Source organism: Cavia porcellus, unplaced genomic scaffold (genome assembly GCF_034190915.1).
Source record: "Cavia porcellus strain 051 isolate PalLab524CR breed Dunkin Hartley unplaced genomic scaffold, mCavPor4.1 scaffold_20, whole genome shotgun sequence".
NCBI lineage: Eukaryota > Metazoa > Chordata > Mammalia > Rodentia > Caviidae > Cavia > Cavia porcellus.
In genome coordinates this window covers 24,588,560-24,612,894 of record NW_026947503.1, presented here as the reverse complement: position 1 = coordinate 24,612,894, position 24,335 = coordinate 24,588,560, and the positions used below count along the sequence as shown (strand labels likewise).

Here is a 24,335-nt window from a genome sequence, read left to right as displayed (position 1 = left end):
CGGCCGGGCGCTCGGCGAGGCCGCGCGGTGGCGGCGGCGGCGGGCGGTTGCGGGCCGCGGGCGGCGGCGGCGGGCGAGGCCGCTGCTCTGCACACGCACACACAGACCCCGGCGGCGCGAATGCAGCCGACACGCCCGTAACATGGAAGCCGCCGCCGCCGCCGCCGCCGCCGCCGCTCCGACGACAGCAGCAACGGCCCCTGCAGCAGCAGCCGCCGGCGGCGCCGCGCGGAACAAAGGTCATCCGAGCTGCGGCCCGGACGCCCGGGCTTGACCGCTGCGAAGAGGCCAACCCCGGGCAGGGGGTGGGTGTGTGTGCGCCTCCGCGCGGGGCGACCCGGGGTGGCCGGGCAGCGAGGGGCGCGGGTGGGCGCCGGGGACAGCGAGGCAGGGCGCTGGCCCCTCGTGCCACCCTGCGGGTCGGGCTGAGCGCGCGAGGCGTAGGCCCCACGGCCTGCTGCAGTGGCCTGTCCCACCCTCGCCCAGAGGACAGCTGGCCTTCGCGCCCCACCGGTTTCTGTGGGGGGCCCCGAGTAAGGACCGGTTTGGCTAGGCCCCACCGGCTGGAGAGGGGGCCACGTGAGCGCCGGCCTGCTGCCTCCCCCTCCAGCGCTGGCTGCAGATGATTTTTGCAAGGCCTCGGAGTGGCCCCTTTCCCCCAGTGCCCTGCTTCACTTGTCCCCCACCGCCCCATACATCCCCCGTGTTGTACCCCGAGGTGAAGGGATTTGGACTCACCACCCCCCCAGGTGCTTGAAAGAAGAGAAGGTTGGAGGAGGAGGAAGAGATTGGGGGGGCTGCTGGTGGTGGTGACAGGGCTGGGAGAGAAAGGAGAGGGACGGAAGGGAGGAGGGGGCTGGGTGGGGTGGGGGTGACAGGCAGAGAGGAGCCTGGTCAACAAGCCAGCACCACTCTGCTAGGAGGCCTGGTCGGCTCGCAGCCGACGCATCCTGTGTGAGGAGACACACATAGATTGCTTTCTTGGGGGCTCTTTGTCAGCCACCAACACAGGGAACACACACTGACACACACGTACACAAAGATCTGAGCCAGGTTGTGGGAGGTAAGTGGGGGAAGGAGAAGGAGGGGGAAACAGTGTCTGGTGGGCTTCGCGGTGGAGGGAGGGGGAATGCGCCCTAAGGGGCTCTGGGGGGCTGGTGAGGTGAGCATTTCCAAGGCTGCGTGCTTGTGTGGTGGTGGGGGGACACACGATGACCTTCTCTTCCTAAGAAAGACCTAAAAGGGAGAGGCAACCCCCAGTGAGATCCCCCCGGTGCTGATGATTTTCAGGGACTTGTTGGCAACTCAGCGAGGGTTGCCATAGCTTTTTTATGTAGGGTGACCAGAACCGGCTGAAACTGGTTTGAGGCAGATCAGCTCCTGAACACAATGCAGTCACTGAGCTACTACAGTGGGATAGCAGCTTCCTCCCTTCATGGCAGCCAAAAGCAGAGGAGCTTGCAGGAAGGTGCCATCCCAACACAGTATGTGAATGCACACTTAGACACCACACAGCACTGGTACGTGACTAATGGAGCCCTAAAAGATCCTGTGTAGAGACGATGGGGAAAAAGGTGCAGGTTTGCAGGGTCTGAGATTACTTGGGCTTTTGCTGCCTTTTTCTTTTGCTTAAGGGATGGACAAGGAGCTGAGATTTATGACCCTTATTAAAGAAAAAAATGTGCCTTGCTAGGGTGGGGACACTTGGTTTATGCAGTCTCTCTCTCTGTGTTTTTAACAAAACCAAACCAGAATGAACTGATGGATTTGTAATGGTAGTTTGTTTGTTGCTGAAGAATGCTACTTTGCATGCCTTTTTTCTCTTGCAGGGTATGTTCTGTTTTGTGCTTTTCCTTTTAGAAGCTACTAAAGGGTGTTTGGGATACTTCTGACTATTATGAAGGCCAAAAGGTAACAATATTGTTCTAGGGAGAAATGAGCATAAATGCGTTCCAATGATGCTGTTAGCCATACATGCTGTCTTTTTTTTCCTTGTAGGCCTGTTGACTGGGGCTGCTTTTAACCCTTTCATATTTGCAGAGAATGCAACCGTGTGACAGTAACTGAACACTGATCCAAAGTCTTTCCAAAAGGTCAAGGTTCACAAGGTGAGATATGCTATTTTGAGCATGAATTTAAGTACTTATTTGCAGATCCAATTCAAACACAGACTGACAGTGGATTGGTACCCTGGTGATAAAACGGGGTTCGGAGTGGAGAAGAAATGTTATCCACGTTTAATGGGATTTCGAGTGACTTTTTTGAAGGTATTGCTATCAAGGTGAAATCTGAATGCCTTCATTAAAATCGCATGTGCCTGGGCATTTGGAGCTGTCCTGCCTGGAAAGAGGCAAGTTCAGAGAAGAGTAGGCGGCAGGGCCTTGTGGAGAATAGGCTGTTTTGCATAAGGCTGAAGCAGTACACATGTGGCATTTTCCTGATCATTGTGAGAGAAGGAAGGGCTTCACCAAATTGAGGAAGCCAAGCCACCTTTTTAGGATTTGAGGAGCCTGGAGGTAGATTTGCCTTTTGTTCATTCATCACCTTTCATTTTACCATGCTGTGTTAACCTTAGAAAGGCTTTTCACTTCGAGGCAAGTGGTGGAATGTCTTTTATTGATTTTGGGGGCTGTTGACGGTGAGTTCGCCATTGGATTATTTGTGGCATACATTTTAATGTAGAATACTAATGCAAGACCAGGAGGAAACCGGATAGTCTAGCTTATTCTGTGCAAAGGTGCCTGCTAACTCACAGCTCTACTGTAATGGGTGGTAGAAATGTCTGTGCCTCAGATGATTGCAGTTGGATTTGAGCTGGCATTTTCATGCACCCTCCCAAACCAGAGGTTGGGTAATAGAGGAGAGGAGGAAGCATAAGGAGTGTAGCAAAGTGAAGAACAAAGGCTGTGGGAGCTTTCAGGGGAACACTAAACATTTTGCCTTGGGGTTCCTTGTGAAAAGAACTGCAACTTCCCCAAACAGGAAACCAGTCACTCCAGAGTCGGATCCAACATGATCTCAGCAACAGAACTGGTTCTGCCTTTCTGCTGGTTTGGTGGAGGTACAGTCAGGAAGAGACATGATTGCAAATAAATTTCTCCCTCACTTTGAAGTGGATATTTTGTTCCTCTCTTGTGTTCTACAGAATAGTCTTGTCAAAAATGCCCAGGATCTTGGGAATTGGTTAAGTTTTATGCTGGCAGTTGTTGGGCATATGCAAAGATTTTTATTGTTGAAATGTTTTCATTTGGCTGCAGAGCATTGCCTGTGTGATACAACTGGCAAAAGGGGAAACAAGAGTGCATGATTAGCTTGCAATTCTTTATGTGGTGTTTAATAGAAATAAATGTAATGTCAGATGGATATACCAGTAAGTAAATAGCTTACATGATGGAACAAAATTCTTTGCAAATCACAGTGCTAAAATCGGTTTTCAATTCTACCTCATTTTCGATTGCCAGAGGTTCTGCAGATGACTGTGGCAGAAATATGCTTGCATAGCAGATCCAAATCCATGTTGCATGATACGCTGCTCCTGCATTTCTGGTGCCAACTAAAACTCAGATGGTTAATATGATAAACCTTAATTAGCTTAATACAATAAGCTGTTTTACCATTTAGTCCTTCATTCTAGTCTTTCTAGAGTCAGTGATTTTTATTTAACTTTGACAGTTCAGTCCTTGCGATGATTATTTTTTAAGAAACATGTTTAAAAAACCTTTTTAGGCACACCATGGCATGGAATGTTCTGGTTTACTCTCTTGGAGGTTTTCAGCTTTGTTCTTCCCCTTCCCCCTAGAAGTCTTCCTGAAAATAGCATTCGTTTTGCATTTAAGCCAGTCTTTCCAGTTGCAAATGCTGCTTGAAGGTTAGGGAGCTAGTTCTCCAGGCAGCGGCCATGAGCTCATCCTGGACTGGGGCTTGCCCCAGGTGTTGATCCCATGCTGGGGTATAACAATGTAGCAGGCCCAGGTCTCCCTGGAGAGAACCCAGTGCGTCCTGGGGAATTAGCAAAGGCGAGCTCCTCCCTGAGAGAAGCAGGAGGGAACTCGGAGGCACCCCCACAGTTGGGGCGGGTGCGGGCTGGGGGAGGCGGTGGGGGGGCGGGGAGCGCGGCTGTGCTGGAGCCTGGGCCTGGCGCCTGGCTGGGAGTGCCTGGGGCAGTCTCTGAAGAAGACCTGTGGGCCATTCTTTCAGCTGCAGGAATGTGTGGGTTTGGCTCAGAACAGACTGGAAAGAAAGTGTTTTATCTTTTGCCTGAAATTGAGTCATATTTTCCGTGTTAAAGAATGGTGGATGCAGGGTTTTGAGAAGTCTCAGCCTAGGCTGTTTGGGAGCCCTCTTCTGTTCTCTCCTCAGAGACCCGCCCCCCTTGACTTATTTTTTAGGAAGGAATAGCCAACACGTAAGTGGAATAATTTGCTTATACCTTTGACTTGGATGAGTTTCTTCCTCTGAGATGCTTTCTTGGGCTTTGCTGTGGAATACAGTGTGTCCTTGGTGGCTTTTGAGTATCCCTGGGCTTCCCCTATCCCTGGTAGAACTCAACTCTGAGCTGGTGCCCAGGCTGCCTTCCTGTGGAACCTTAAAAAGACACCAGTACAAGAGAAGCTGAAGAGATCTAAGAGACATTTGGGGTTGCTCCTTCTCTATTCCAAAGAGCTCTTCTTAATTCTAAATCTTACCAGCAAAACAAGAACAGCCGCCATGATGAACACTACAGAAATCTATGCCTTTGTGGTAATTATATTTTAGGGGTAATTTTTAAGCAAACATGACATAGGTAAAGAATCGACTTTTTTGGGGTGTGTGTGTGTGGTATTGAGGATTGAACCTAGGGTCTTGTGCATGCTAAGTAATTGCTCTGCCATTGAGCTGCACCCCTATCCCTTTTTAGTTTGAGACGGGGTGTCACTAAATGCCCAGGATTGTGTGATACTGCTGTCTCAGCTGGGTTATATGCATGCACCGCTGTCTCCAGCAAAAATTAACTCTTCTTTTGGTGGTACTGAACCCCTTTGTACTAAGATTCCATCTGTGGTCTTTATTTTGAGGCTGTTGCTAAGTTGCCCACAGTGGGCTTCAACTTTTGATCCTCTCATCTCAGCCTCCCAGAGTGCTGTGCTCATAGCCATGTGCGCCGTGCCGAGCTAACTCGCAGTTCAGGAGATTGAACTGCGAGTTAGTGCGCCCAGGCAAGCGCACTACCTCTGAGCTACATCCCTGTCCTTTTAAACGTTTTAGTTGGAGCTTAGGTTTCTCTAAATTACTCAAGGGCAGATCTTGATTTTATCAGTCCTCTTGTCCCAGCCTCCTGAATAGTTGGGATTACAAGCATGTACCATTATGATGGTCAAGAATGACATTTTAAAAATTTTTATTTACATGCAGTGAAATTTACTTCGTGGTGTACGGTTCTTTTGACATGTGTATAGTCATGTATTTACCACTATAATCAACTCATAATAATCCCATCGTGTCAACATTTCCTGTGCTGCCCCTTTGTGATACGTGCCCCCTTTCCTTCAGTGGAACAGTAAGGCCTTCATACTGAGCTACATCCCCAATCTTCTTTATTTTTTCTTGGAGAACTCTTTTTGTCTTTGAACCCGGGATCAAACTTAGGACCTTGTACATGCCAGGCAGGAGCTTGTGCCACTGAGCCCCAGCCCTCGACCCATTTTCATTTTTATTTTGAGACAAAGAGTCTTGCTAAGTTGCCCAGGCAGGACTCACTCTTGGCAATCCTGTCAGCTTCCCAGAGTTCTGGGCTTAAGACATGGCCCACCATACCCACCTCCCCTTTGTATTTGGGCTTTTCTCTCCACAGCCAGTCAGTGTCCTTCTCTTGGGACATTATTCTTTGTCTCTGGTATTCTGACTTTTCCAGGATGTCATAAAAATGGCTTCTTAGCAAAATGGCATTTGTGGTTTGCTGGGTGTGGTGGTGCAAGCCTGTAACTCCAGCACTTGGGGCTGAGGGATTGCTGAGACTTTGAGGCCGGCCTAGAAAATAAAGAAAGAGCCTGACTCAGGAAAAAAACAAAAAAAGCATTCGTGTTTCATCTATCTGTATTTTGCATGTCAATACATTTTTATTGCTGGTTAGTATTTTGTATTCCACTGTGTTGATCTATCACAATTTATTCACCGCTTGGGGAAATCAGAGCTGTTTCCAGTTTTTAGGTTTTTCTGGGAATATGAGGTTTTTGTTTTTGTTTTTTGAGTCTAGTTTTGCTCTGTTGCCCTGACTGATCTTCAGCCTCTGTGCTCAGCTGATCCTCCTGCTTCAGCCTTCCAAGTGTAAGTTTTCATTTCTCTTAATAAATACTTAGCATTGTCTGCCTGGGTCTTGTGGTGTATTTATAAGAATTAAAAGTATGTTTGAAAGTAAATTCAGCTCATCTTAACTCACAGAAAAGATCTGGCCTTGACAGCTTCAGCAAAGATTTCTCAGGAAAGAGTCAGTGAATGTTGAAGATGCTTGTGAAATGATCATGATAATAGAATAGTGTTTAATAGGATGACATGCTTTATAACCCTGAACTAATCCGAATTATCAAAAGTGGAAACAAAAAGCTGCAAGCGGTGAAATTGCAATAGTTTAATTGCAATAGTTACTTTTTATCTCTCCAGAAAAATTTGGTAGTTTAATTTTTACATTTATCTTCAGGTTCATTAAAAGACCACACGGTAATAGAATTGAAATTTAGGAAGGCACTGCTGAGGATCTTTGTTGAAATTTCAGTTGTGTGTATATAATGTAATTGAGATATCAACTGCTAAAATATTAGTGGTACTCCAATATTTGAAGTCATTAAATATTATTCAGCTTTTTTTTTTTTTGTCTTTTTGATCAGGGTCTCACTATGAAGTTCCGGCTGGCCTTGAGCTTACTTTGTAGCTCAGGCTGGTCTCAGATTTGCAGTGATCCTCCTGCCTCGCCTCTGCAGTGCTGGGATTATAGGTGTGCACTACCACACCCGGTTTATTCAGCTTTTGTTTGTTTGTTTGTTTTTTTACTTTTTTGAGACCAGGTATTATAGTCCCAGCTAGTCTTGACCTTGCTATCTTTTTGCCTCAATTTTTCAAACATTATTCAGTTTTGATCCCTTGTAAGAAAGTGAAAATAGTTAAGCACTCTGAAAGCAATGAAGATGGGAGATTTAGAAACAGATTCTTTTTTTAGGGTAAAAAAGCTTTTAAGGTCTAGAAGAATAAGAAATAATGGTGGTATAGAGCTCAAGAAGTGGCAAATGATGTTGATTTGGGATCTTAAAGCCATTAACAGACACTTTCCTGATGACCAGGCATTGCGCTGGGGGCCTGGGAATCCAGAGGGAAGAAGAAACCAGAGAGAAAAATTCAGTGGGAAGTGGCCTACAGAAACTACGATAGGAATGTGAATGGTCACCTGATGCCAGCGTGGGGAGGTGGCTTCCTAGCCAGGAAATACCAGTGAGAATGTGGCAGCCATGGGGAGGCTGAGAGAGCTTGGTGTGTGTTGGGTGGTGGAGGGGCAGGGTGGGGGCACTCCAATGCAGACGGGAGGCAGACCAGAGCCTTGCGGTGCCATCTTTCTGTAGGATCCCTTTCAGTGTGCACGTACTTCCCCACCCTTCCTCACCAAGGTCCTCTGGCAGCACCCTGAAGGATGGAGTAGAAGCTGTGAGACCAGAGGACAGGAGGGTGCTTGAGGGAACCCCTGCAGTAGTCCAGGGGGGACCTGCCAGGGCTGTGGATCTAAGGTGTTGCTTGTGGGGCTGGACCGGTGGGGAATAGCTGTGTAGGGGCCCAGGTATGTGGGGACACCTGATGAGATGTGGAGAATGATGGGGAGTGATGGGGCAGTGGAGGGTGCTCCAGAGATGCCACCTAAGCTCGCTTGGCCTCTGACACTTTTGTCTCTGGGTCAGGGGCAGAAGACATGGGGAAGAGTAGAACTGGAGGGACTCAGCATTGATGTATTCAGATTTGGGTTCAGGCGCCTGGGGAGGAGCCCTTTGCTCCTCTGCTGTGACAGCCTGCAGTATGGGAGGCCTGTGTGGAGCTGAGGCCCAAACTGGGTATACTGCGGTGTCCCCCTTCTCCATGGGGGACACATCCCAAGACTCCGAGTGGGTGCTGAAACCTTGGATAGTACTAAACCCCATATGTGCTGTTTTTCCCTATATATGCATACCTATAAGTTTCAATGTGTAATTTAGATGTAGTATGAAATTGCCAAATAACTAATAAATAAGACAATTTAACAATAGATTGTAAGAAAAGTTCTTTAAAACTTATTAACAATTTAGGCTGGGCATGATGGTGCACACATATAATCCCAGCACTTGGGAGGCTGAGGCAGGAAGGTGATGAGGAGTTTGAGGCCAGCCTGGGCTACATAGTCCAGACCAGCCTGAACTAACTACATAGTGAGATCTTGTCTACAAAAAAAAAAAAGTTTGTTTCTGTGATTTTTCATTTAATATTTTTAGACCACTATTGCCCTTGGGGAACTGAAACCTCAAAAAGTTAAATCACAGGCAAGAAGGAACTTCTATAATTAGCATAGAACAGAGCCAGTAGAAGAAAAGTATGAAATGCTCTGTTTTGGTTCTGTAAGATAATAAATAGTTTATCTAGTAAAGTCTATAAATGAAGAGGGATAGGTAGCTAAAGAGCTTAAAATACTTGCTTCAGATGTTGAAGAAGAGCTGGGGATGTAGGTCAGCGGTAAGCACTTGCCTATAAGAGGTTTGATCCCTAGCTCTGCAAACAAAAACAAAAAAAAAGAGGCAGCGGAGATAAATCAGAAAGTAGACCAGTTCCAGAAAGTAAACAGTATTGTGGTGGCCTTTACTCAAGCTCTCATTTAATACTGAAGCAGTGAGATGAACTATATGTTATTATCTTGCTGGTACCAGTAGGGAAACTGAGGCAGAGACTCTGGCCAACGTCTCTCTGAATGAGACTTAGAATGGGATTTAGAGCCTGGCCCTAGCCGTAGGCTGTTCTGCCTTGGGGAGCATGGATAGTGGGGTAGGCTGTGGGAGCCGGGACAAGAAGGAGCCCCAGAGGTACAGTTAGGGCCGCGGGAGAACTGATGATCAGGTCATCAGTTACTGGTGACTGTCAGGGAGGACGTTTGGTGGCCACATTTGAGATATGCAGCGGGCCTTCTGGTATAGGCAGATTTTTCCTGACTGTAGTCAGCACAGAGAGAAGGAAATCCATTATCTGCATTCAGAGACAACTCTAGAAATTGAAAAGACTTAAAGGAATTTTACTGGGCACTAGGGCGAGGTGACAAATTGAAAGGGAGAAGAAATAGAGAAATACTTCTGTTTTCTGTGTTCCTGGAAAGGAGGAGAAAAGTAAAGTGAATCAGAAGTGGTGCTGAGAAAAATCGGACCATAAGTAAACATAGTTTGAAGAATTCTTTGAATCGTCTCCTACAGGGAGGAAGTTCAGAATTCTTTTTAAAATGAGGAGGGGGAGCAAATTCTGTTTAATCTCCATCTGGAGACTGAACTAATGTTAGAAAAAGCTCCTAGTAGTTTTCTTAGTTACTGTGTGTATTTCCTAGCAAGGATCTCCTGCTTAATGGTTTTAGAGCCCAAAATTTTGGTTTTATATTGTTTCTTTTTAGTCAGTTTTTACAACTTTAAGGAGCTAAGACTTAAAGATATATGGAGGTCTGTAGGTTTTGATTGTTTTCTCAACATCAGCCCTTTCTTTTTAGGACACGAACTTCTTTAAGAGGCTGATTCTTGAGGCTGGATATGGGTATTGACTTTTTGTTTCCCTCGTTACTGCAGATTGAAGCAGGAGCCTTGCACTGAGCTACAGCCCCAGTCCTTGTTACTTTTTATTTTGTGGCAGGGTCTTGCTAAGTCACTGAGTTGTCCAGCTGGGACTTGAACTTGCAGTCCTATTGCCTCAGTCTCTTCAGGCATATATTTATGATACGTGTCACTAAGCCTGGCTGGGTATTGATTTTATAATTTTTTTCTCCGAGGGGCAAGTTCTACAGATTAGCATAGTGAGAATTAGATTGTTGGAAAAAAAAGTGGGCCAGAAATTTCAAAGCCTTCTGTTTTTATTTATTTGTTTAGTTTTGCTTTTCTAAGACAGGGTCTTACTATTAGTTCAGGCTGGACTCAAACTCACGACAAGCTTCCTGTCTGCCTCCTGCCTCGGCCTCCTAAGTGCTGGCAAAAAAGCCTTTTGTTTTTAAAACATCACGTAGCTAGAAATACTTTAGATACTTGTAGTTATCTCATTTTTCCCCAAATTTATTTGTTTTTTATTTTTATTTATTTATTTATTTATTTATGTATTTGTCTTTTTCCTTTTTATTGGTACCAGGGATGGAACTCGAGACTGCCTGCTTGCAAGGCAGGCACTTATGCCACTGAGCTAAATCCCCAGCCCCATGTTTTTTATTTTTTTAATGCTGGGAAGCGAACCTAAGGCCTCACACAGGCTAGGTAAGCATTCTCCCACTGAGTTATACCCTTTCCTCATTTTCTACTGTGAGCTCAAACTGGGGCCAAGGCTCATTAGGTGGTAAGCAGCATGTCCAGAACTAGAGCCCAGCATCTGGAATTCTAGTCTAAGACTGCCCCTTTCACTGCTTTCTCTCTGTCTCAAAATTTATCACATGTGTTTTGATGATACATAATCCTGCTCACATTTATAATCCTTTTAACAGATGAACCTGAAAACATGCCTTAATCAAATTAAGCCTCACATGGGTACTCATGGGTAAGCTGATCTTTAACGAGTTCTGCTGATTTTGTGTAGCAGGAGTGGGAGAGGAAGTTGGGGACCTGAGTTGTGCTTACTGTACTATTAACCCTGAGTGGGAAGGGATTGCAGATTTTCAGATGCCTTTCCCAAGCATTTGGGGACATCCACCGTTAAAAATAGATGAACTGCCGTATAGGTAGGAGAGTAGTGTGTATTTCACTTTGGCTATACCTGCATTTGCATCGAAGATCTTGCCCCAAATTTTTTGTCATAATCTTGTGCTTCAGCTTTCTTTGGTTGAGAAAAATTTAGCCCATTTAATGCTTGACTGTTGTCAAGGTTGTCTGCTAGCATATTTAATTTATATTGATCAAAAGTTAAAACAAGACTGTGTAGTGATACATGCCTGTAATTCTAGCACACTGGAAGGGGAGCGGGTGGACTGAAAGTTGGCGCCCAGCCTGGGCAACTTGGTGACTTTAGTGGGACCCTGTCTTAAAATATAGAATACAGAGGAGAGCTGGAGATGGGGCTCAGCTTGGAGGCCCTGGTTTCAATCCTCAGTGCAGCAACAATAACTGAAAATATGCCAGGTTAGCAAAATGCCTTCTTCCCATGTTTACATAACTGTCCATGACCTTGTTCATATGCAGATATGGAATGACAGTTACGTGGAATGCAGCTGAGAGACCCACAAATAATTGTCTCATGTCTGGAGTTCCTCTGTCCAGTAGCCTCCAGCTGCATATAGCTACTAAACTCTTGAAATGTAGCTAGTCCAAGCTCAGTTTGTTGGTGCATGCCTGTAATTCCAGCATTTGAGAGGCTGAGGCAAGAGGATTGCTGAGATGTTCAAGGCCAGCCTGAACTATGCAGTGAGAACCTGTGTAAAACAAACAAGCAAAAAACCTTAAAGATTCTAAGAGGTGAAGGGACTGACTTGCAGATTTTACCTCTAGTAAGTGACTGACCCTAGATTTGAATGAGGATCAAATTCTCTGATTCCATTGCCTCCTAGTGCTGTGGTCTGTAAAAGCTTTAAGTGCTACTGGTGCACTATAGCCATCACCCAGGAGGTTCCTGGGAGTGCCTTTGTTGTTTGAATTGCACTTCTCACACTTTAAATTGCATGTAAGTCACTATATTGTTAAAATGCTGCTGCTGCTGATACAAAAGAGCAGGGTGGCCCTGATCTTTTGTATTCCTAAGCAGCTTGATGTTGGCAATGCTGGTCCATGGACCACATGGGGTGCTATCAGTTTTTCTTGGTCTCAGTCCTGCTGTTTCTTTGCTTCCAGAGCAATTTGACTCCAAGCTTTGCCTGCTCCACAGGGACTCTTAGGTTTGGCATATGATGTTTATAATGAGAGCAAATGGGGCCAGAACTGATTTGTGGTTCTAAACACTGGCAGGAACACTGACTTCTAGGTACTCAAAATCAGACTGGATCCTTGGTTTCTTCTTGCTGTGTACCTGCCTTATTCCAGTTTTGATATCTTATTCCATTTGACTTCTTGTCTCTGGTAATCTAGGACAAGAGAATTTTAATACTAAGATTAGGTCTAGGAGCTGTGTGGCACTAGGTGCCACTGTGACTCACTGTTATCAAGACTGTCAGGCTGAGGTCAGCACATGAGAGTGACTGTCCTGAGTTGCACTGGTTAGGGATTTGCTATGCAAGGGCCTGTAAGCTGTTAGCTTCCCATGTTTCTGCCCTATTTTGAACAAGGAATTGATGTGACCTGTGACTTTTCTGTGGAATAGGAATTATAGAAGAGACACTTCACAGAGCAGCATTGGACAGTATTTAATCCCACATGATGAAATTTACCACCACTGAGTCCTTGAGTCCAGCTGTCCTGGTGATGATTACTCTGGGCCCCCAGCCAAGTAAGAAACCAAGTGATAGGAATGAGTTGGTATAATTCACACTGGAGTTGTAAGAGACTAGAAGTCTTCACTTGGTAGGTTTCTTACTTTTTTCGTTTTTGTTTCTTTTTTTTTGGTCTTTTTGAGACAGGGTTTCACAGTGCAGTTCAGGCTGGCCTTGAACTCATCTCATAGCCCAGGCTGGTCTCAAACATGCAGCCATCCTCCTGCCTCAGCCTCCCGAGTGCTGGGATTACAGGTATGCATCACCTAATCTGGCTTTAATTTTTGAGGTCTTCCTATGTAGTTCAGTCTGGTCTTGAACTCACTGTCTAGCCCACGCTGGCCTTGATCTCTTGTGGTCTTCCTGCCTCAGCCTCCCAAGTATTGGGATTACGGTGTGTACCACCACGCCTGACCAGATTCTTTCTTGTGAAGGCTGTTCTTACCTTGTGTCAGCCATGGCAATAAAATGATGCTGTCACATGAGGTGGTTTACTTCCCCATGTGTCTACTAAAGCTTGCCATTTCACAGAATTCCTGCTTGAGTTTTAGATCTTATTTGACATTTGAACACTGAAACCCGTGTGAAATGTGAGCCTGGGACTTCAAATGCAGTTTATTAATTGTTAGCTAACCCCAGCATCTGCCTGTTTGGGGCAGAATCCGTTCCTGGTGTGTGGGTAGCCTCTGCTCTGGGCATGGCTACTGTGGAATCAGTTTGCTGAAAGGGAATGAGCAGGGTTTGATGGAACGGGACAAAGCTGGTGTTCGACTGGGACAGGCCATGAAGCCAGCCCTAGAGAAAGGAAGTGGCACTGTGGGTGCTTGTTAGTTGGGGGTGCATTCATAGTGAAGCAGGGGTAGCAAATAGCCCGCCTGGAGCTTGCGGAGGCTACGAGCTGAGCTACAGGTCATCAGAGGGCAGAACAGAGATGACGATTGTAAGTACAGTGAAACAGGCAGGAATCAAGAGAGCACAGGTTACAGAACAGATGGATGTGTGAAAGTGCAAGATGGCACAAACTGGACCGAGTGACAGCGGACGGTGCGATAGGAAGAGTCCACTGAGTGATGGTAGAGTGCAGAGGTGAGTGACAGAGCCCTGTAGGAGGTACTGTACTGGGGAATCGTGAAGAACTGAACCACAACCAGCCTTCCCTGGCATCTTCATGTCAGATACAGACGCCTGTGGCCCAGGTGGCAGAAGTGAGGCATGTGGATCAGGAGAAGCAGCAGCTTTTTGCAGGCAGTGTTTGTTCACATGGGAAGGCTTTCAGAGACTCTATTGTTTAGAGTTTGCATGGCACGGAAGTCATTTGATGAAGACGGAGCTATTAAGCTAACATAGGAAAAAAGAGATTATATAAGGCACGAGGGTAGCAGCTACAAGGACGGCTTGAGTCTCCAGGAACTCAATTATTGTCTTGCACTAAACTCGCTTCGCATTGTTGTCAGGGCCGCATGCCCTGCGGTCTCTGTGTGGCTCCTCCTCGATGGGACTGCGATCTCATCCTCCCTGTGCACACTGCCAAACATGGCAGCCCCGCAGCCCCTGTATTTCCGTGATCTCATTGAAAACAGTAGTGGGCATCACCTGTACTCCTGACTCCAGCTTCCACTTCTCAAGAGCAAACATCTGACTGGTCCTAATCTAATCAGCTGTGGTAGGGAGGGCAGAGTTAGTAACTGCTGACTCTCAGTGAGTGGCAGTGGGTTTTTTTTCTTTCAGTACTACAGATTGAACCCAAAGCCTTTGCTGTATCCCAGCAATTTTTATTTTATTTTATTTTTTGTTTTGAGATAAGGTCCTGTTGAGTGCAGGGTACCCTCAAGCTTACAATCCTGCTGCCTCAGCCTCTCAGATGGCTGGGATGCAGGGAGTGGCAACACACCTGGTGGTGGCAGTTGTTTTCTGTGCAGATAGCCAGTGGTTTTGGGGTGTTTCCACTACAAAGGAAACTATAAAGGTGAATCCTTTATAACGTTAGCCTTTTTGTGTCTAGCCAAAGTATTCTTTCATTTTATTTATTTATATTTTAATTAATTAACTTTGAGACAGTTTTGCTGTGTAGCCCAAGCTGACCTGGAACTAGAAGTGATCCTCCTGCCTCAGCCTCCCAAGTGCTGGGATTATAAGTGCGGTGCCCTGCCCAGCTCCTTCATTTTAAAATACTTCGCTGTCAGGTATACAGTTGCAGCATTCTAGGAAGCTGAGGTAGGAGACTTCCAGATTTGAGCCCAAACCTGAGAATTCAGTGACTTAGCAAGACCCTGTCTCCAAAAAGAATGATGGCTGCCTTTGTCTAGATGAATGTGAAAAGTCAGTGAGGAAGGAGCTGTGTGTTAGGTAGACTTAACAAGCTGGAGGTGACAAGAAGGCCGTGAAAGTGGGGGCTGCCTTTTAGTATGGAGTGTGCTCTTGTTTGTATGTGAAAATGACATTGCTGGGCAACAGCTGGTTCCTATTGTGTTAGGGATGAATTTCCTGGGTTCTTTCCGTCCTTCATCTGTTCTCCTTGTAACCTCTGGCACAGGGGTATTACATGACTGATGCTTTAGGGCTGTAGTTTATAGCTTAGCCTTGATTCATTAGTGTATTGTTAAGGAATAACTTACTTGTAAGTGAATTGAATTTGTGGCTTAGTTTCTTTCTTTCTTTCTTTTTTTTTTTTGTACTGGGAATCGAACTCATGACCTCGTGCTTGCTAGGCAGGCACTGTGCCGCTGATATCTCTGGCCCTCTGTGCTTAATTTCTGAATACTATTTTTTGATGTGCTCACTTGGCTTCTAGGGACGGGATGGGATGCATAGAAAAAACAAAGGGATTAGAAGCAAAAAGAGAAGGTCAATTTTGGTGGGACTGTGCAGAAGGCAAGGGGTGGAGTTTTAACAGAGAGCAGAGGCTGGTCCTGCGAGGGAAGCAAGGGAGTACGTCGCAGCTGCCTTGTGGAGAGAACTGGCTGAGGCCATTGAGCATCGCTGTCTGGCTGCCGCATCAGGTCAGGTTTTATAAGAAATGTCAAAAACCAAGACCTGCCAGGGAATTAGCTAAAGGTTACGTTGGTCACCCTGTGAAGATGAGGCTAAGGAGCTCTGTGTGGAGCTACTTTTTTTTTTTCCTGGTACTGGGGCTTGAACTTGTGACCTTGCACTTGCCAGGCAGGCACTTGTGCCACTGAGCTGTATCCCCAGCCCAAGGAGCTGTTTTTGATTTTGTCTTGTCACAGCTCACAGCAGCTCTGAAAAGTGAACAGCCTTACTGTCTGTATTGTTTCACACCCAAGGAATTGAGGCTAGGGAGGTAACAAGTACACCAAGGCTAAGTTGGAGTTGGCATGCATGCCTGGCTCTTTCTGCTGATGAGCAGAAAGACACCCCTTGCCATTCTTCAGCGCGCCAGTCAAGGTGGATGAGCTCTTTGAAGTGCAGAAAGTGAATCTGTTCTCTGTTTACGCAGAATCACAAAACGGTGTTAGTCTGCAGTGTTTGCTTTATAATTGTGTAGCCGCACTGGTTGTCTGAGCAGTGCATTGGACTGAGACACAGAAGGGTAGGACTCTTGGCCAAGTGACTGGAGGAATTGTTCCAGGCTAATGTTTAGGGTCTTTCATGGGCATATAAAGAAGTCTCTTTTAGATAGGGCTGTGTTTGTGCTTGTGTTGTGTTTGAGGGCTCTCACAGTTACCTATAGTATTTGGCAAAATACAGGTGTGATTTCTCTGGCCAGTGTTAATTTCAGGGAAGATTTAAACACATGGTTTAGCACTTGATATAAAATAATTTGGCTTTAGGCCGAGTATAGTGGCACATGTGTGCAATCCCATCACCTGGGAGACTGAGGCAGGAGAACTGCTGTGAGTTCAGGCTGAACTCCAAAGTGAAAACCTGTCTCAAAAAAAAAAAAAAAAAGTTAAAATTTCCTCCCTTCTTTTTCTGTATATGTTTTTAAGTAGCAGAAATTGAACCCAGGGACACTGTACCACAGAACTGTATCCCCAAGTCGCCTCCCCCAACCCGTTTTTAAAATTTTGAGATACAGTTGCAGTAAGAGAAGTTCTGCTTCAGCATCTCTACTAGCTGAGAGGTATGAGCTATCATGCCTGGTTTGTTCTTCTAATCTTCAGCACTGACTCCATTTGAAGTTTCAAATGTAGCAGAAACATCTTGGATTATGCAGTACTCTGATTTTAGGTATTGAGGATAGGAAAAATGTGTTTGTATGTCGTCCGCTTCTGAATAGAAGATCCAGCTTGTCTGCAAGGTGCCCTTCAGGATGCTGTTTATTAGATGTACTGGGAATTGTTGGGAATTCTGATGACATCATGCTGTCTGTTAGAGACAGACATTGTGGTTTAATTTTGTTTCTAGGTTGGACTTCGTGCTAGAATCCTATCATTGACCTGGTTTTGATGTTAAAATACTCTGTTCCAAGCACTGTAGTAAGCATGTAGTAAGATTTTTTTCCCCTTTTCTTTAATTTTGAGACAAAATCTCCTTAAATTGTTATATTACCCAGGTTCAGATCAAATTTTTGACCCTCCTGCTTCAGCCTGTCAGAGTAACTGGGATCACAGGTATGCACCACCACACACAGCCTGGATTGTTTTATTTCATTTTCACAATAACTTGCAGGTAGATGTTCTTATCTCTATTTTACCTTTGTGGGAGTGGAATATTAAAGAAGTTAGATGACTTTAAAGTTTCATAACTTCTGAAGAAGAAAGCTAGACTCAAATTCCTTTTGTCTTATATCCAAACTCATGCTTTGGCCACTGCAGTGTGCTGGGGTTGGCAGGTATCATTTCTACAGTTAATTGGTGGCAGGCTCAGCTATCTCTGAAGTTGAAAGCCATCACAACTAAGTCAGTGTCCTTAGATGTGATGCTTGCATGGTAAGAGAGCCTGTTGCAATTGTGGTTTCCAAAGTCTCTAAGTGTGAAGAGCTGCTATGCTCCTTGTTTTCCTTCTTCTTCTTCTGTTTTTTTATTTTTTTAAAAGTTATTAGTTAAAGGGCTGGGGGTTTAGCTCAGCGGCATAAGCGCCTGCCTTGCAAGCAGGCAGTGGCGAGTTCGATCCCTGGTACCGATAAAAACGAAAAAGACAAAAAAAAAAAGTTATTAGTTAATTTATTTTTTGGTACCACAGATGGAACTCATGACCTCATTCTTGCCAGGCAGGCATTTACACTGCTAAGCTAAATCCCTGGCCCTATATTTTTATTTTAAAGAGAAAAAAAGCACAGAAAAATAAAAAAAGCAATCAAATAGGGAAAAAAGAAAAAAAAAACCCAACAAAAGCTAAATGACAATAAACAAAAAAAAAATAGTGATACAGAATTTCAAAACAAAGTGATAGGAATTTAGCAGTGGTTGTTATATTGCATATTCTTACCTTCAAAATAGTTGCTCACCTTTTTTTGGGAGGGCTTTGAGATAAGATTTCACTGTAATTCAGCTTGGTCTTGAACTTGCAGAGATCCGCTTGCCTCAGCCTTCTGAATGCTGGGATTACAAGTGTGTGCCGTCACCCCTGGTGTGTGCTCCCTTTGTTAGTTTGTCTCCACCATACATCCACGCTGCTTGTTTGTAGTGTGCTTTTTACCACACGGGTAGGCTGCATTGGGCAGTACGTAGGCAGCCGTGCTAAAAAATAATTTTTATGGCATTAAAATTGAGATAGCTCTTTTACAAATATTGCTAAATAATTATTATGCTTCTATTTTTGGAGATTCATCCACTGTTTGTTGCTTTAATCATCTTCGGTTGATACGGAGCTGCTCCTAGAATGGAGGTAAAGTTGTCAGAAAATGGAAAGAGAGCACCTCCTTCCAACTGACTCCACAAAGGATCCATTTCTTAAAATCAACTTTTTGAGAAAATCCATCCATCTGTCCATTTGTCTATCCATCTGTCCTTCCTTCTGTCCTTTTCTTTCTTAGCAATGCTGGGGATTGAACCCAGAGCCTTCACATTCAGACCCCACCCCACCAAACTCCTTAGTGAGACAAGGTCTCTAAGACAGGGTCTCCCTAAATTGCTGAATTGCCCAAGCCGGGCTTGAGTTTGTAATCCTCTTGGCTCAGTGTCCCGGAGTTCTAGGATTATGAGCCTGTGTCTCATACCTGACTGAGACTCCTTTTTTTTTCCTTTGGTTTTTGAGACAGAGTCTTGCTATGCAGTCCAGGTTGGTCATGAACTCACTGTGAAGCCCAAGCTGGCCTCAAACTGTTGGTGATGCAAGTGTCTCTGCCTCCCTAGTGCTGGAATTATACCCAGCATCATTTCTTAAACTTGGCTTCTTGTGTGTCCAGAATGTCCCACCCCAAAACTTCTGGCCTGGGTCATGTTCCTGGCCATGGATGGGTACCCTGTGTGAAGTTCACAGCAGAGGTTTCTGTTGGCACTGGATGGTCTGGGAAGTTCAGAGGAGCCTTGAGAAAAGAAACTGTGCTTGTGTGTATTTGGGCTAGCATTTCTAAAATTCCTGAACTGTAGGTCCTTTTCTTCCCCTTTTTTGGTGGAAGGCTTTGTAACAGGAATTATGTGCCTACATAAACATTGTGCTAAGCTGTTGGATTTTTTTTTTTTGGTGCCTGGGATCGAGCTCATGACCTTGAGTTTGCCAGGCAGGCACGCATACCGCTGAGCTAAAGCCCCGGCCCCTAGCTGTTAGTTTTTTGATGAAATTAATAAAAAACAAGAGAAGGGGCTAAGGAAGAACACAGAGGGCTTTATCATTTCTTTGCTTCAGAGTAACAGTGATTGCTGAAATGTAATTAACTCTCTTTCGCACCCTGTTTTCTATCTACATACTCCCGAAAAAGAACTTTTAAGTGATTTTATTTTAAAAATCAGCAGTAGCATGCATTTTGTGAAAGACGACCTTGAGGTATTCCCAGTTAGTCGTGTTTTACAGAGGAAAATACTTTTTGCATAATTCAAAATAATGTTTTAATGAACTTGGTATCTAGTGAAAATTGTTTCATGGTTAGCTGGTGGCATCATTTTGGCGTGTAAGAACCCTGCTGATAACTTCTCAGGGAGCCATTTGCTCCCTTCTGTCCTGGTAGGGGAGATTTGGGGGGCAGGGGGCAGCAACAGTGACTTGCCATTGTCTGCGTACTGTGCTGTGGCAGACCCTGGGAAGCAGGTTTGTTTTAGTGGGATTAGGTATCGGTGGGGAGAAGGATGGGGAGATACAAGGAAGATGTGTTCGTGTAGAGCAGTTTCTCTTCCTCAACATTCATTGGGGATGGGTAGCGGACACTGTAGGATGTAGGCACAGCACTCTGGGGCTCTACCTCTGTAAGTTGTAATAGCCAGTCTGTCCCTGGGCTTTGCCAAATGTCAGTGATGGAAGAGACTTGCCTCATGGACAGCCACTGACCTGAAGCCTTTAGGTGAGAACAGTACCTCGAAGCTTCAGGCTGTTAAGGGAAGTAAGCAAGTAGCCAGGCAGTGAGATTCCCTGAGCTTTCAAGTTCCCAGAGAAGTTTGAGGCACCTTCTTCAGCTGTTACGCTGGAAATCTCAAAAATGCTTGCAGTTGTCTTCTCCTGGCGCTGGGGTTTGAACCAAGGGCCTTGTGCACGTTATGAAAGTGTTCTAGGGCTAAGCTGCTTCTCCCAGCACATTTTTCTTCCCTTCTTGCCTGCTTTTTCTCTCTTTTTGTCTCTATGTGTTTCTCTTTCGTATTGGAGATTGAATCCAAAAGCGCTCTGCCACTGAGCTATATCCCTTGCCCTTTTTTTTTAAGAGGATGTCATTGAATTGTCCTTGCAGAGCTTAAATTTGTGATCCTCCTGCCTCAGGCTTCTGATGAGCAGGGATGACAGGTTTGTGCCACCATGCTGGGCATAGATTTTTTTATTTAGTATTTACAATTTTAAAAATTTGCAAAACAGATAAGAAACAGCACACGTTGCTGATAGTTTGGAGCATCTCTGGGACAAAAGCTGCTGTGCAGGACTTGGGATTTACTTGCAGAAATTTCAAAGACTCATTTAGGAGACAAAAGAAAATTACTTTGAAGCTTTTCCTTGTATAGTCAAAATATCACTTCTAACTTAGGAAATTTGTGTTTTGCTTTAAACCAGAATTACAGCAATGCTACTAAAAAAAGCATGGTATTTATAAAATGCCAAAGGCATGCTTCTGGAAGTGGGATGCATTTACTCCTAAACCAGGAATCTTGCGTTACTAGTATTTATATGGATGAGTAATTTCTTGGTTATGAGAGAGTAGAATTTACAAAATACACTTTTTTTTTTTAAAAAAAATAAATGGACATGGTGGCACATATCTGTAATACCAGCTACTTGGGAGGCTAAGGAAGAATAAAGGTTTGAGGTCAGCCTGGGCAGTTTAGCAGGTGAGACCCTGCCTCAAAACAAACAGGCAAGCAAGTGAAAGGGGCTAGGGATGCAGCTCATGGTAGAATGCTTTGCTGTCATGCTGGAGGCCCCCCTGGATTCAGTTCTTACTACTGCAGAAACAAACAAAAACCCAAATAACCCTCCTTCAGTTTATATCTAACAGTAAAGAAATTTAGAATTTTTTGTTTTTTCATTGTGAAATCATTTGAATAGCCTACTTTAACCAGAGTCTATAATTAATTTTCCTGACATTTATTTATTTATATATTTTGTCTTTTTCGTTTTTATCGGTACCAGGGATCGAACTCACGACTGCCTGCTTGCAAGGCAGGCAGGCACTTATGCCGCTGAGCTAAATCCCCAGCCCCTTCCTGCCGTTTATTAATGGATACAGACTTAGGCCAGACCTTTTCAGTGTTTCTATAAATTCACCGACAAATTAGTAAACCACCAGCACAAGAGTATCTACCAGCAGTGTATCCAATGGGAAATAGACCTTGAACAAAAGCACTTCTGACAGAATGGCCACGATTGATGATTTGGATGATCCCCGAATTTGTGGAAACTTAAATAAACTCCAGCTTCTTTTTGTGTAGATAGGTTTTGAAGATAAAAATCTACACTTTTTTGTTTTTGCTTTTGTTTTTTTTTTTTTAAAGCAACAACAATAACAACAACAACAACAAACCTGGCTGGCCTTGGGCTCACTTTGTAGCCCAAGCTGGTCTTGAACTTGCAACGATTTACCTGCCTCAGTCTCCTGAGTGCTGAGATTACAGGAGTGTGCCACCATGCCTGGCTAAAATCTGCATTTATATGATAAACTCAAAGAAACATTTTATTTGGAAGTTAGACTTTAGAATGTAAATGCAAGTGCAGCTGGGTGTGGTGGTGCACACCTGTGATCCCAGCACTTGGGAAGCTGAGGTAGAAGGATCTTAAGTTGAGATCAGTGAGTGTAACATAGCAAGACCCCATCTCAAAACAAAATAAGCCAGACATGGTGGTATATGGCATGTTTGTAATCCCAGAATTTGAGAAGCTGAGGCAGAAGGGTTTCAAGTTTAAGGCCAACCTGTATGACACAGTGAGACCTCCAGAAGGAAATGAAATTATATGAGTTTTTTTTTTTTTTTTTTTTTTTGGTACTGGGGATTTAACTCATGACCTCCTGCTTGCCAGGCAAGCGCTTACACCACTGAGCTAAATCCCCAGCCCTTATAATTGTTACATAATCATTTATATACCATAAAAATTCCCTATTAATAATTCTAAGCATAATTCCAGTATTTTCATTGTTTTATAAGTAACAACTAAATATTTCTGTATACATAGTCTTCGTTTGTTTGGTTTCCAGCATTGTCCCTAAGTTCAGTGACATGTCATCCTGAAAACAGCAAATAGGGTCCTGGCTCATTTTCTTTGGGGATAACTGAGGAAGGAGCTGAGTTTTCTCTTTAGATTTTTTTTTTTTTTTTTTGGTCTTTTGAGAACGGGGTGTGCTATGCAGTTCAGGCTGGCCTTGAGCTCACTTTGTAGCCCAGGCTGGTCTTGAACTCGCAACGATCCTCCTACCTCAGCCACCCAAGTGCTGGGAATACAGGCGTGAACCACCAAGCCCGACTTCTCTTTAGATTTTAAGAAGTTATTCTGTTGGAGAAGCGCTATCCTGTCATGATCTCTAGGTGAGAGTTTTCTTTCATTAGGCTCTAGTTCAGTGGGGGTGGGCAAGCCCTGCTCTGAGCTATGTCCTGGTGCTCTACCAGCCTGTCTGCAGTGGTCATCTCTCTGTGTGCTGGTTTCCTCGGGCGTTTCTGGGAATGAAGGAAGGACAGTGCTGTGGGAAAGCCAGGCTCACTGCTGCGTTGGGGGGACTTAAGGCGTGGCACAGTTGTGCAGCACCGGAGGAGGTTTAGGCAGACCTGGATGTTCTGTTCCTTTCCATAGGGCAGTTGGTGGTTTGGTGTTTAGTAAATAATGTACTCCCCGGTGTGAGTTTTGTTTTGGCTTTTTGTTGTTGTTGTTTTATTTCATTTTGGTTTTTTGAGACAGAGTTTGGCTTTGTAGTACAGGCTGGCCTTGAACCCACTGTGCAGATCAGGCAGTGGCCTCTGATTTGTGGAATCCTTCCTCTGCCTCATGTAGTGCTGGGATTACAGGTTTGCGCCACCACACCCAGCTGTTTTCTATATATTGTTTTGAAGTGCTAACCTTTGGGCTGTCTGGCCCTTTAAATCCACATTCCCTTTTCTTCCGAAAAACATAAAGCAGGTATTTTGGGAAGTGGTGTATATTCAGCAAGTATATTCCACTGTTCCAGAGCCTTCGTCTCACAGCAAGTCAGCACAGCTCTATTTTTGACTTGAGCAAGGAAAAACATGGGTCATCTGGATTGATACTGTTTGAGGCGGATTTGGTTCCAGAGTGACGCAGCACCATCCTGCCACTGTGTGTGTTTTGGGTCGCAGCGTGGTCTGGTGGGGAAGAGGGAGGGAAGTAAAACTGCAGTGCCGCGTCACTGCAGAGTCTGTCCTCTTCCCCTGGGCTGCAAGTCAAGGCCACAGACCGGAGCAGAAGCCTCCTGATTGGAGCTCAGTCTGTGTCACACAGGCCTGGCCAGGATTGCTGGTTGTGGTTACGCCGTCCTCTTCCCAGACCTAGTGCCCTTCTGAGTGTAGGAGACTGCAGTGTCTGGGGCAGCTGCTGTGGTTCGTGCCACTTCCGGAGGAAGTGACTGAAGCGCTGGGCTTTGTGAAAGTGGCCTTACTCTCCCCCACCCCCACCCCCACCCCAGAGGAAGGGAGGGGAGTGGAGTGGAGTGGGAACAGTACGCAACTGGTTTTCCTTCCAGCAGGGACAGGATTTTAGGGCAGTCCTCCCCAGAATGTGTTTTCTTTTTTTTTGGTAGTGCAGGCTGGCCTTCAGCTCACTATGTAGCCCAGGCCAGCCGTGAGCACATGGTGACCCTCCTGTTTCAGCCTCCCAAGTGCTGGGACTACAGGTGTGCATGCCAACCCCACGCACCCCCATTAAATATGAAATAACTAAGACAATAAATATGAAATCAAATACTTAATTTTGAGTTTTCTTTTTAAAAATGTAAATGTAAAGATGTAAATATATGTGTTCATATATTTTATTTTCCTTTTTGTCTTCAGTATGTTGGAAACTATGTTGTTTCCTTGATTTTCCTTTGTTCCCTAGTTATTTTAGATATGCATAAGCTCTGAAGTTGGCCAGGTAGAAGGGACCGAGTTCTCCTGGTCCCTGGGTCTCTAGGAGGCTGACATAAGTGAAAGTTTACCCTTGTGCCTCACCAGGTTGTCCTTCCTGAGGCCTGTAGCATATGTCT

General features: G+C 44.9%; 1 protein-coding gene across 18 annotated transcripts in view; it reads left to right on the top strand.

Annotated features, from left to right (window-relative positions):
• Positions 1–24,335, top strand: part of Znf532 (zinc finger protein 532) — a 105,562-nt gene that overhangs the window by 600 nt on the left and 80,627 nt on the right. For 2 of the 18 annotated variants that reach the window (XM_063231555.1, XM_063231554.1), the window contains exons 1-4: positions 1,135–1,911; positions 1,999–2,108; positions 6,233–6,303; positions 12,758–12,865. The exons of 1 other annotated variant lie outside the window; for it this stretch is intronic. In XM_063231555.1, coding sequence (XP_063087625.1) covers positions 12,820–12,865 — 46 coding nt within the window. In that variant the 5' untranslated portion in view covers positions 1,135–1,911; positions 1,999–2,108; positions 6,233–6,303; positions 12,758–12,819. Of the gene's footprint in view, positions 1–100; positions 240–889; positions 1,064–1,134; positions 1,912–1,998; positions 2,109–6,232; positions 6,304–12,757; positions 12,866–24,335 lie in introns of those variants that run through there. 15 more of the 18 variants (XM_063231551.1, XM_063231550.1, XM_013157152.3 and 12 more) reach the window with 11 other exon arrangements.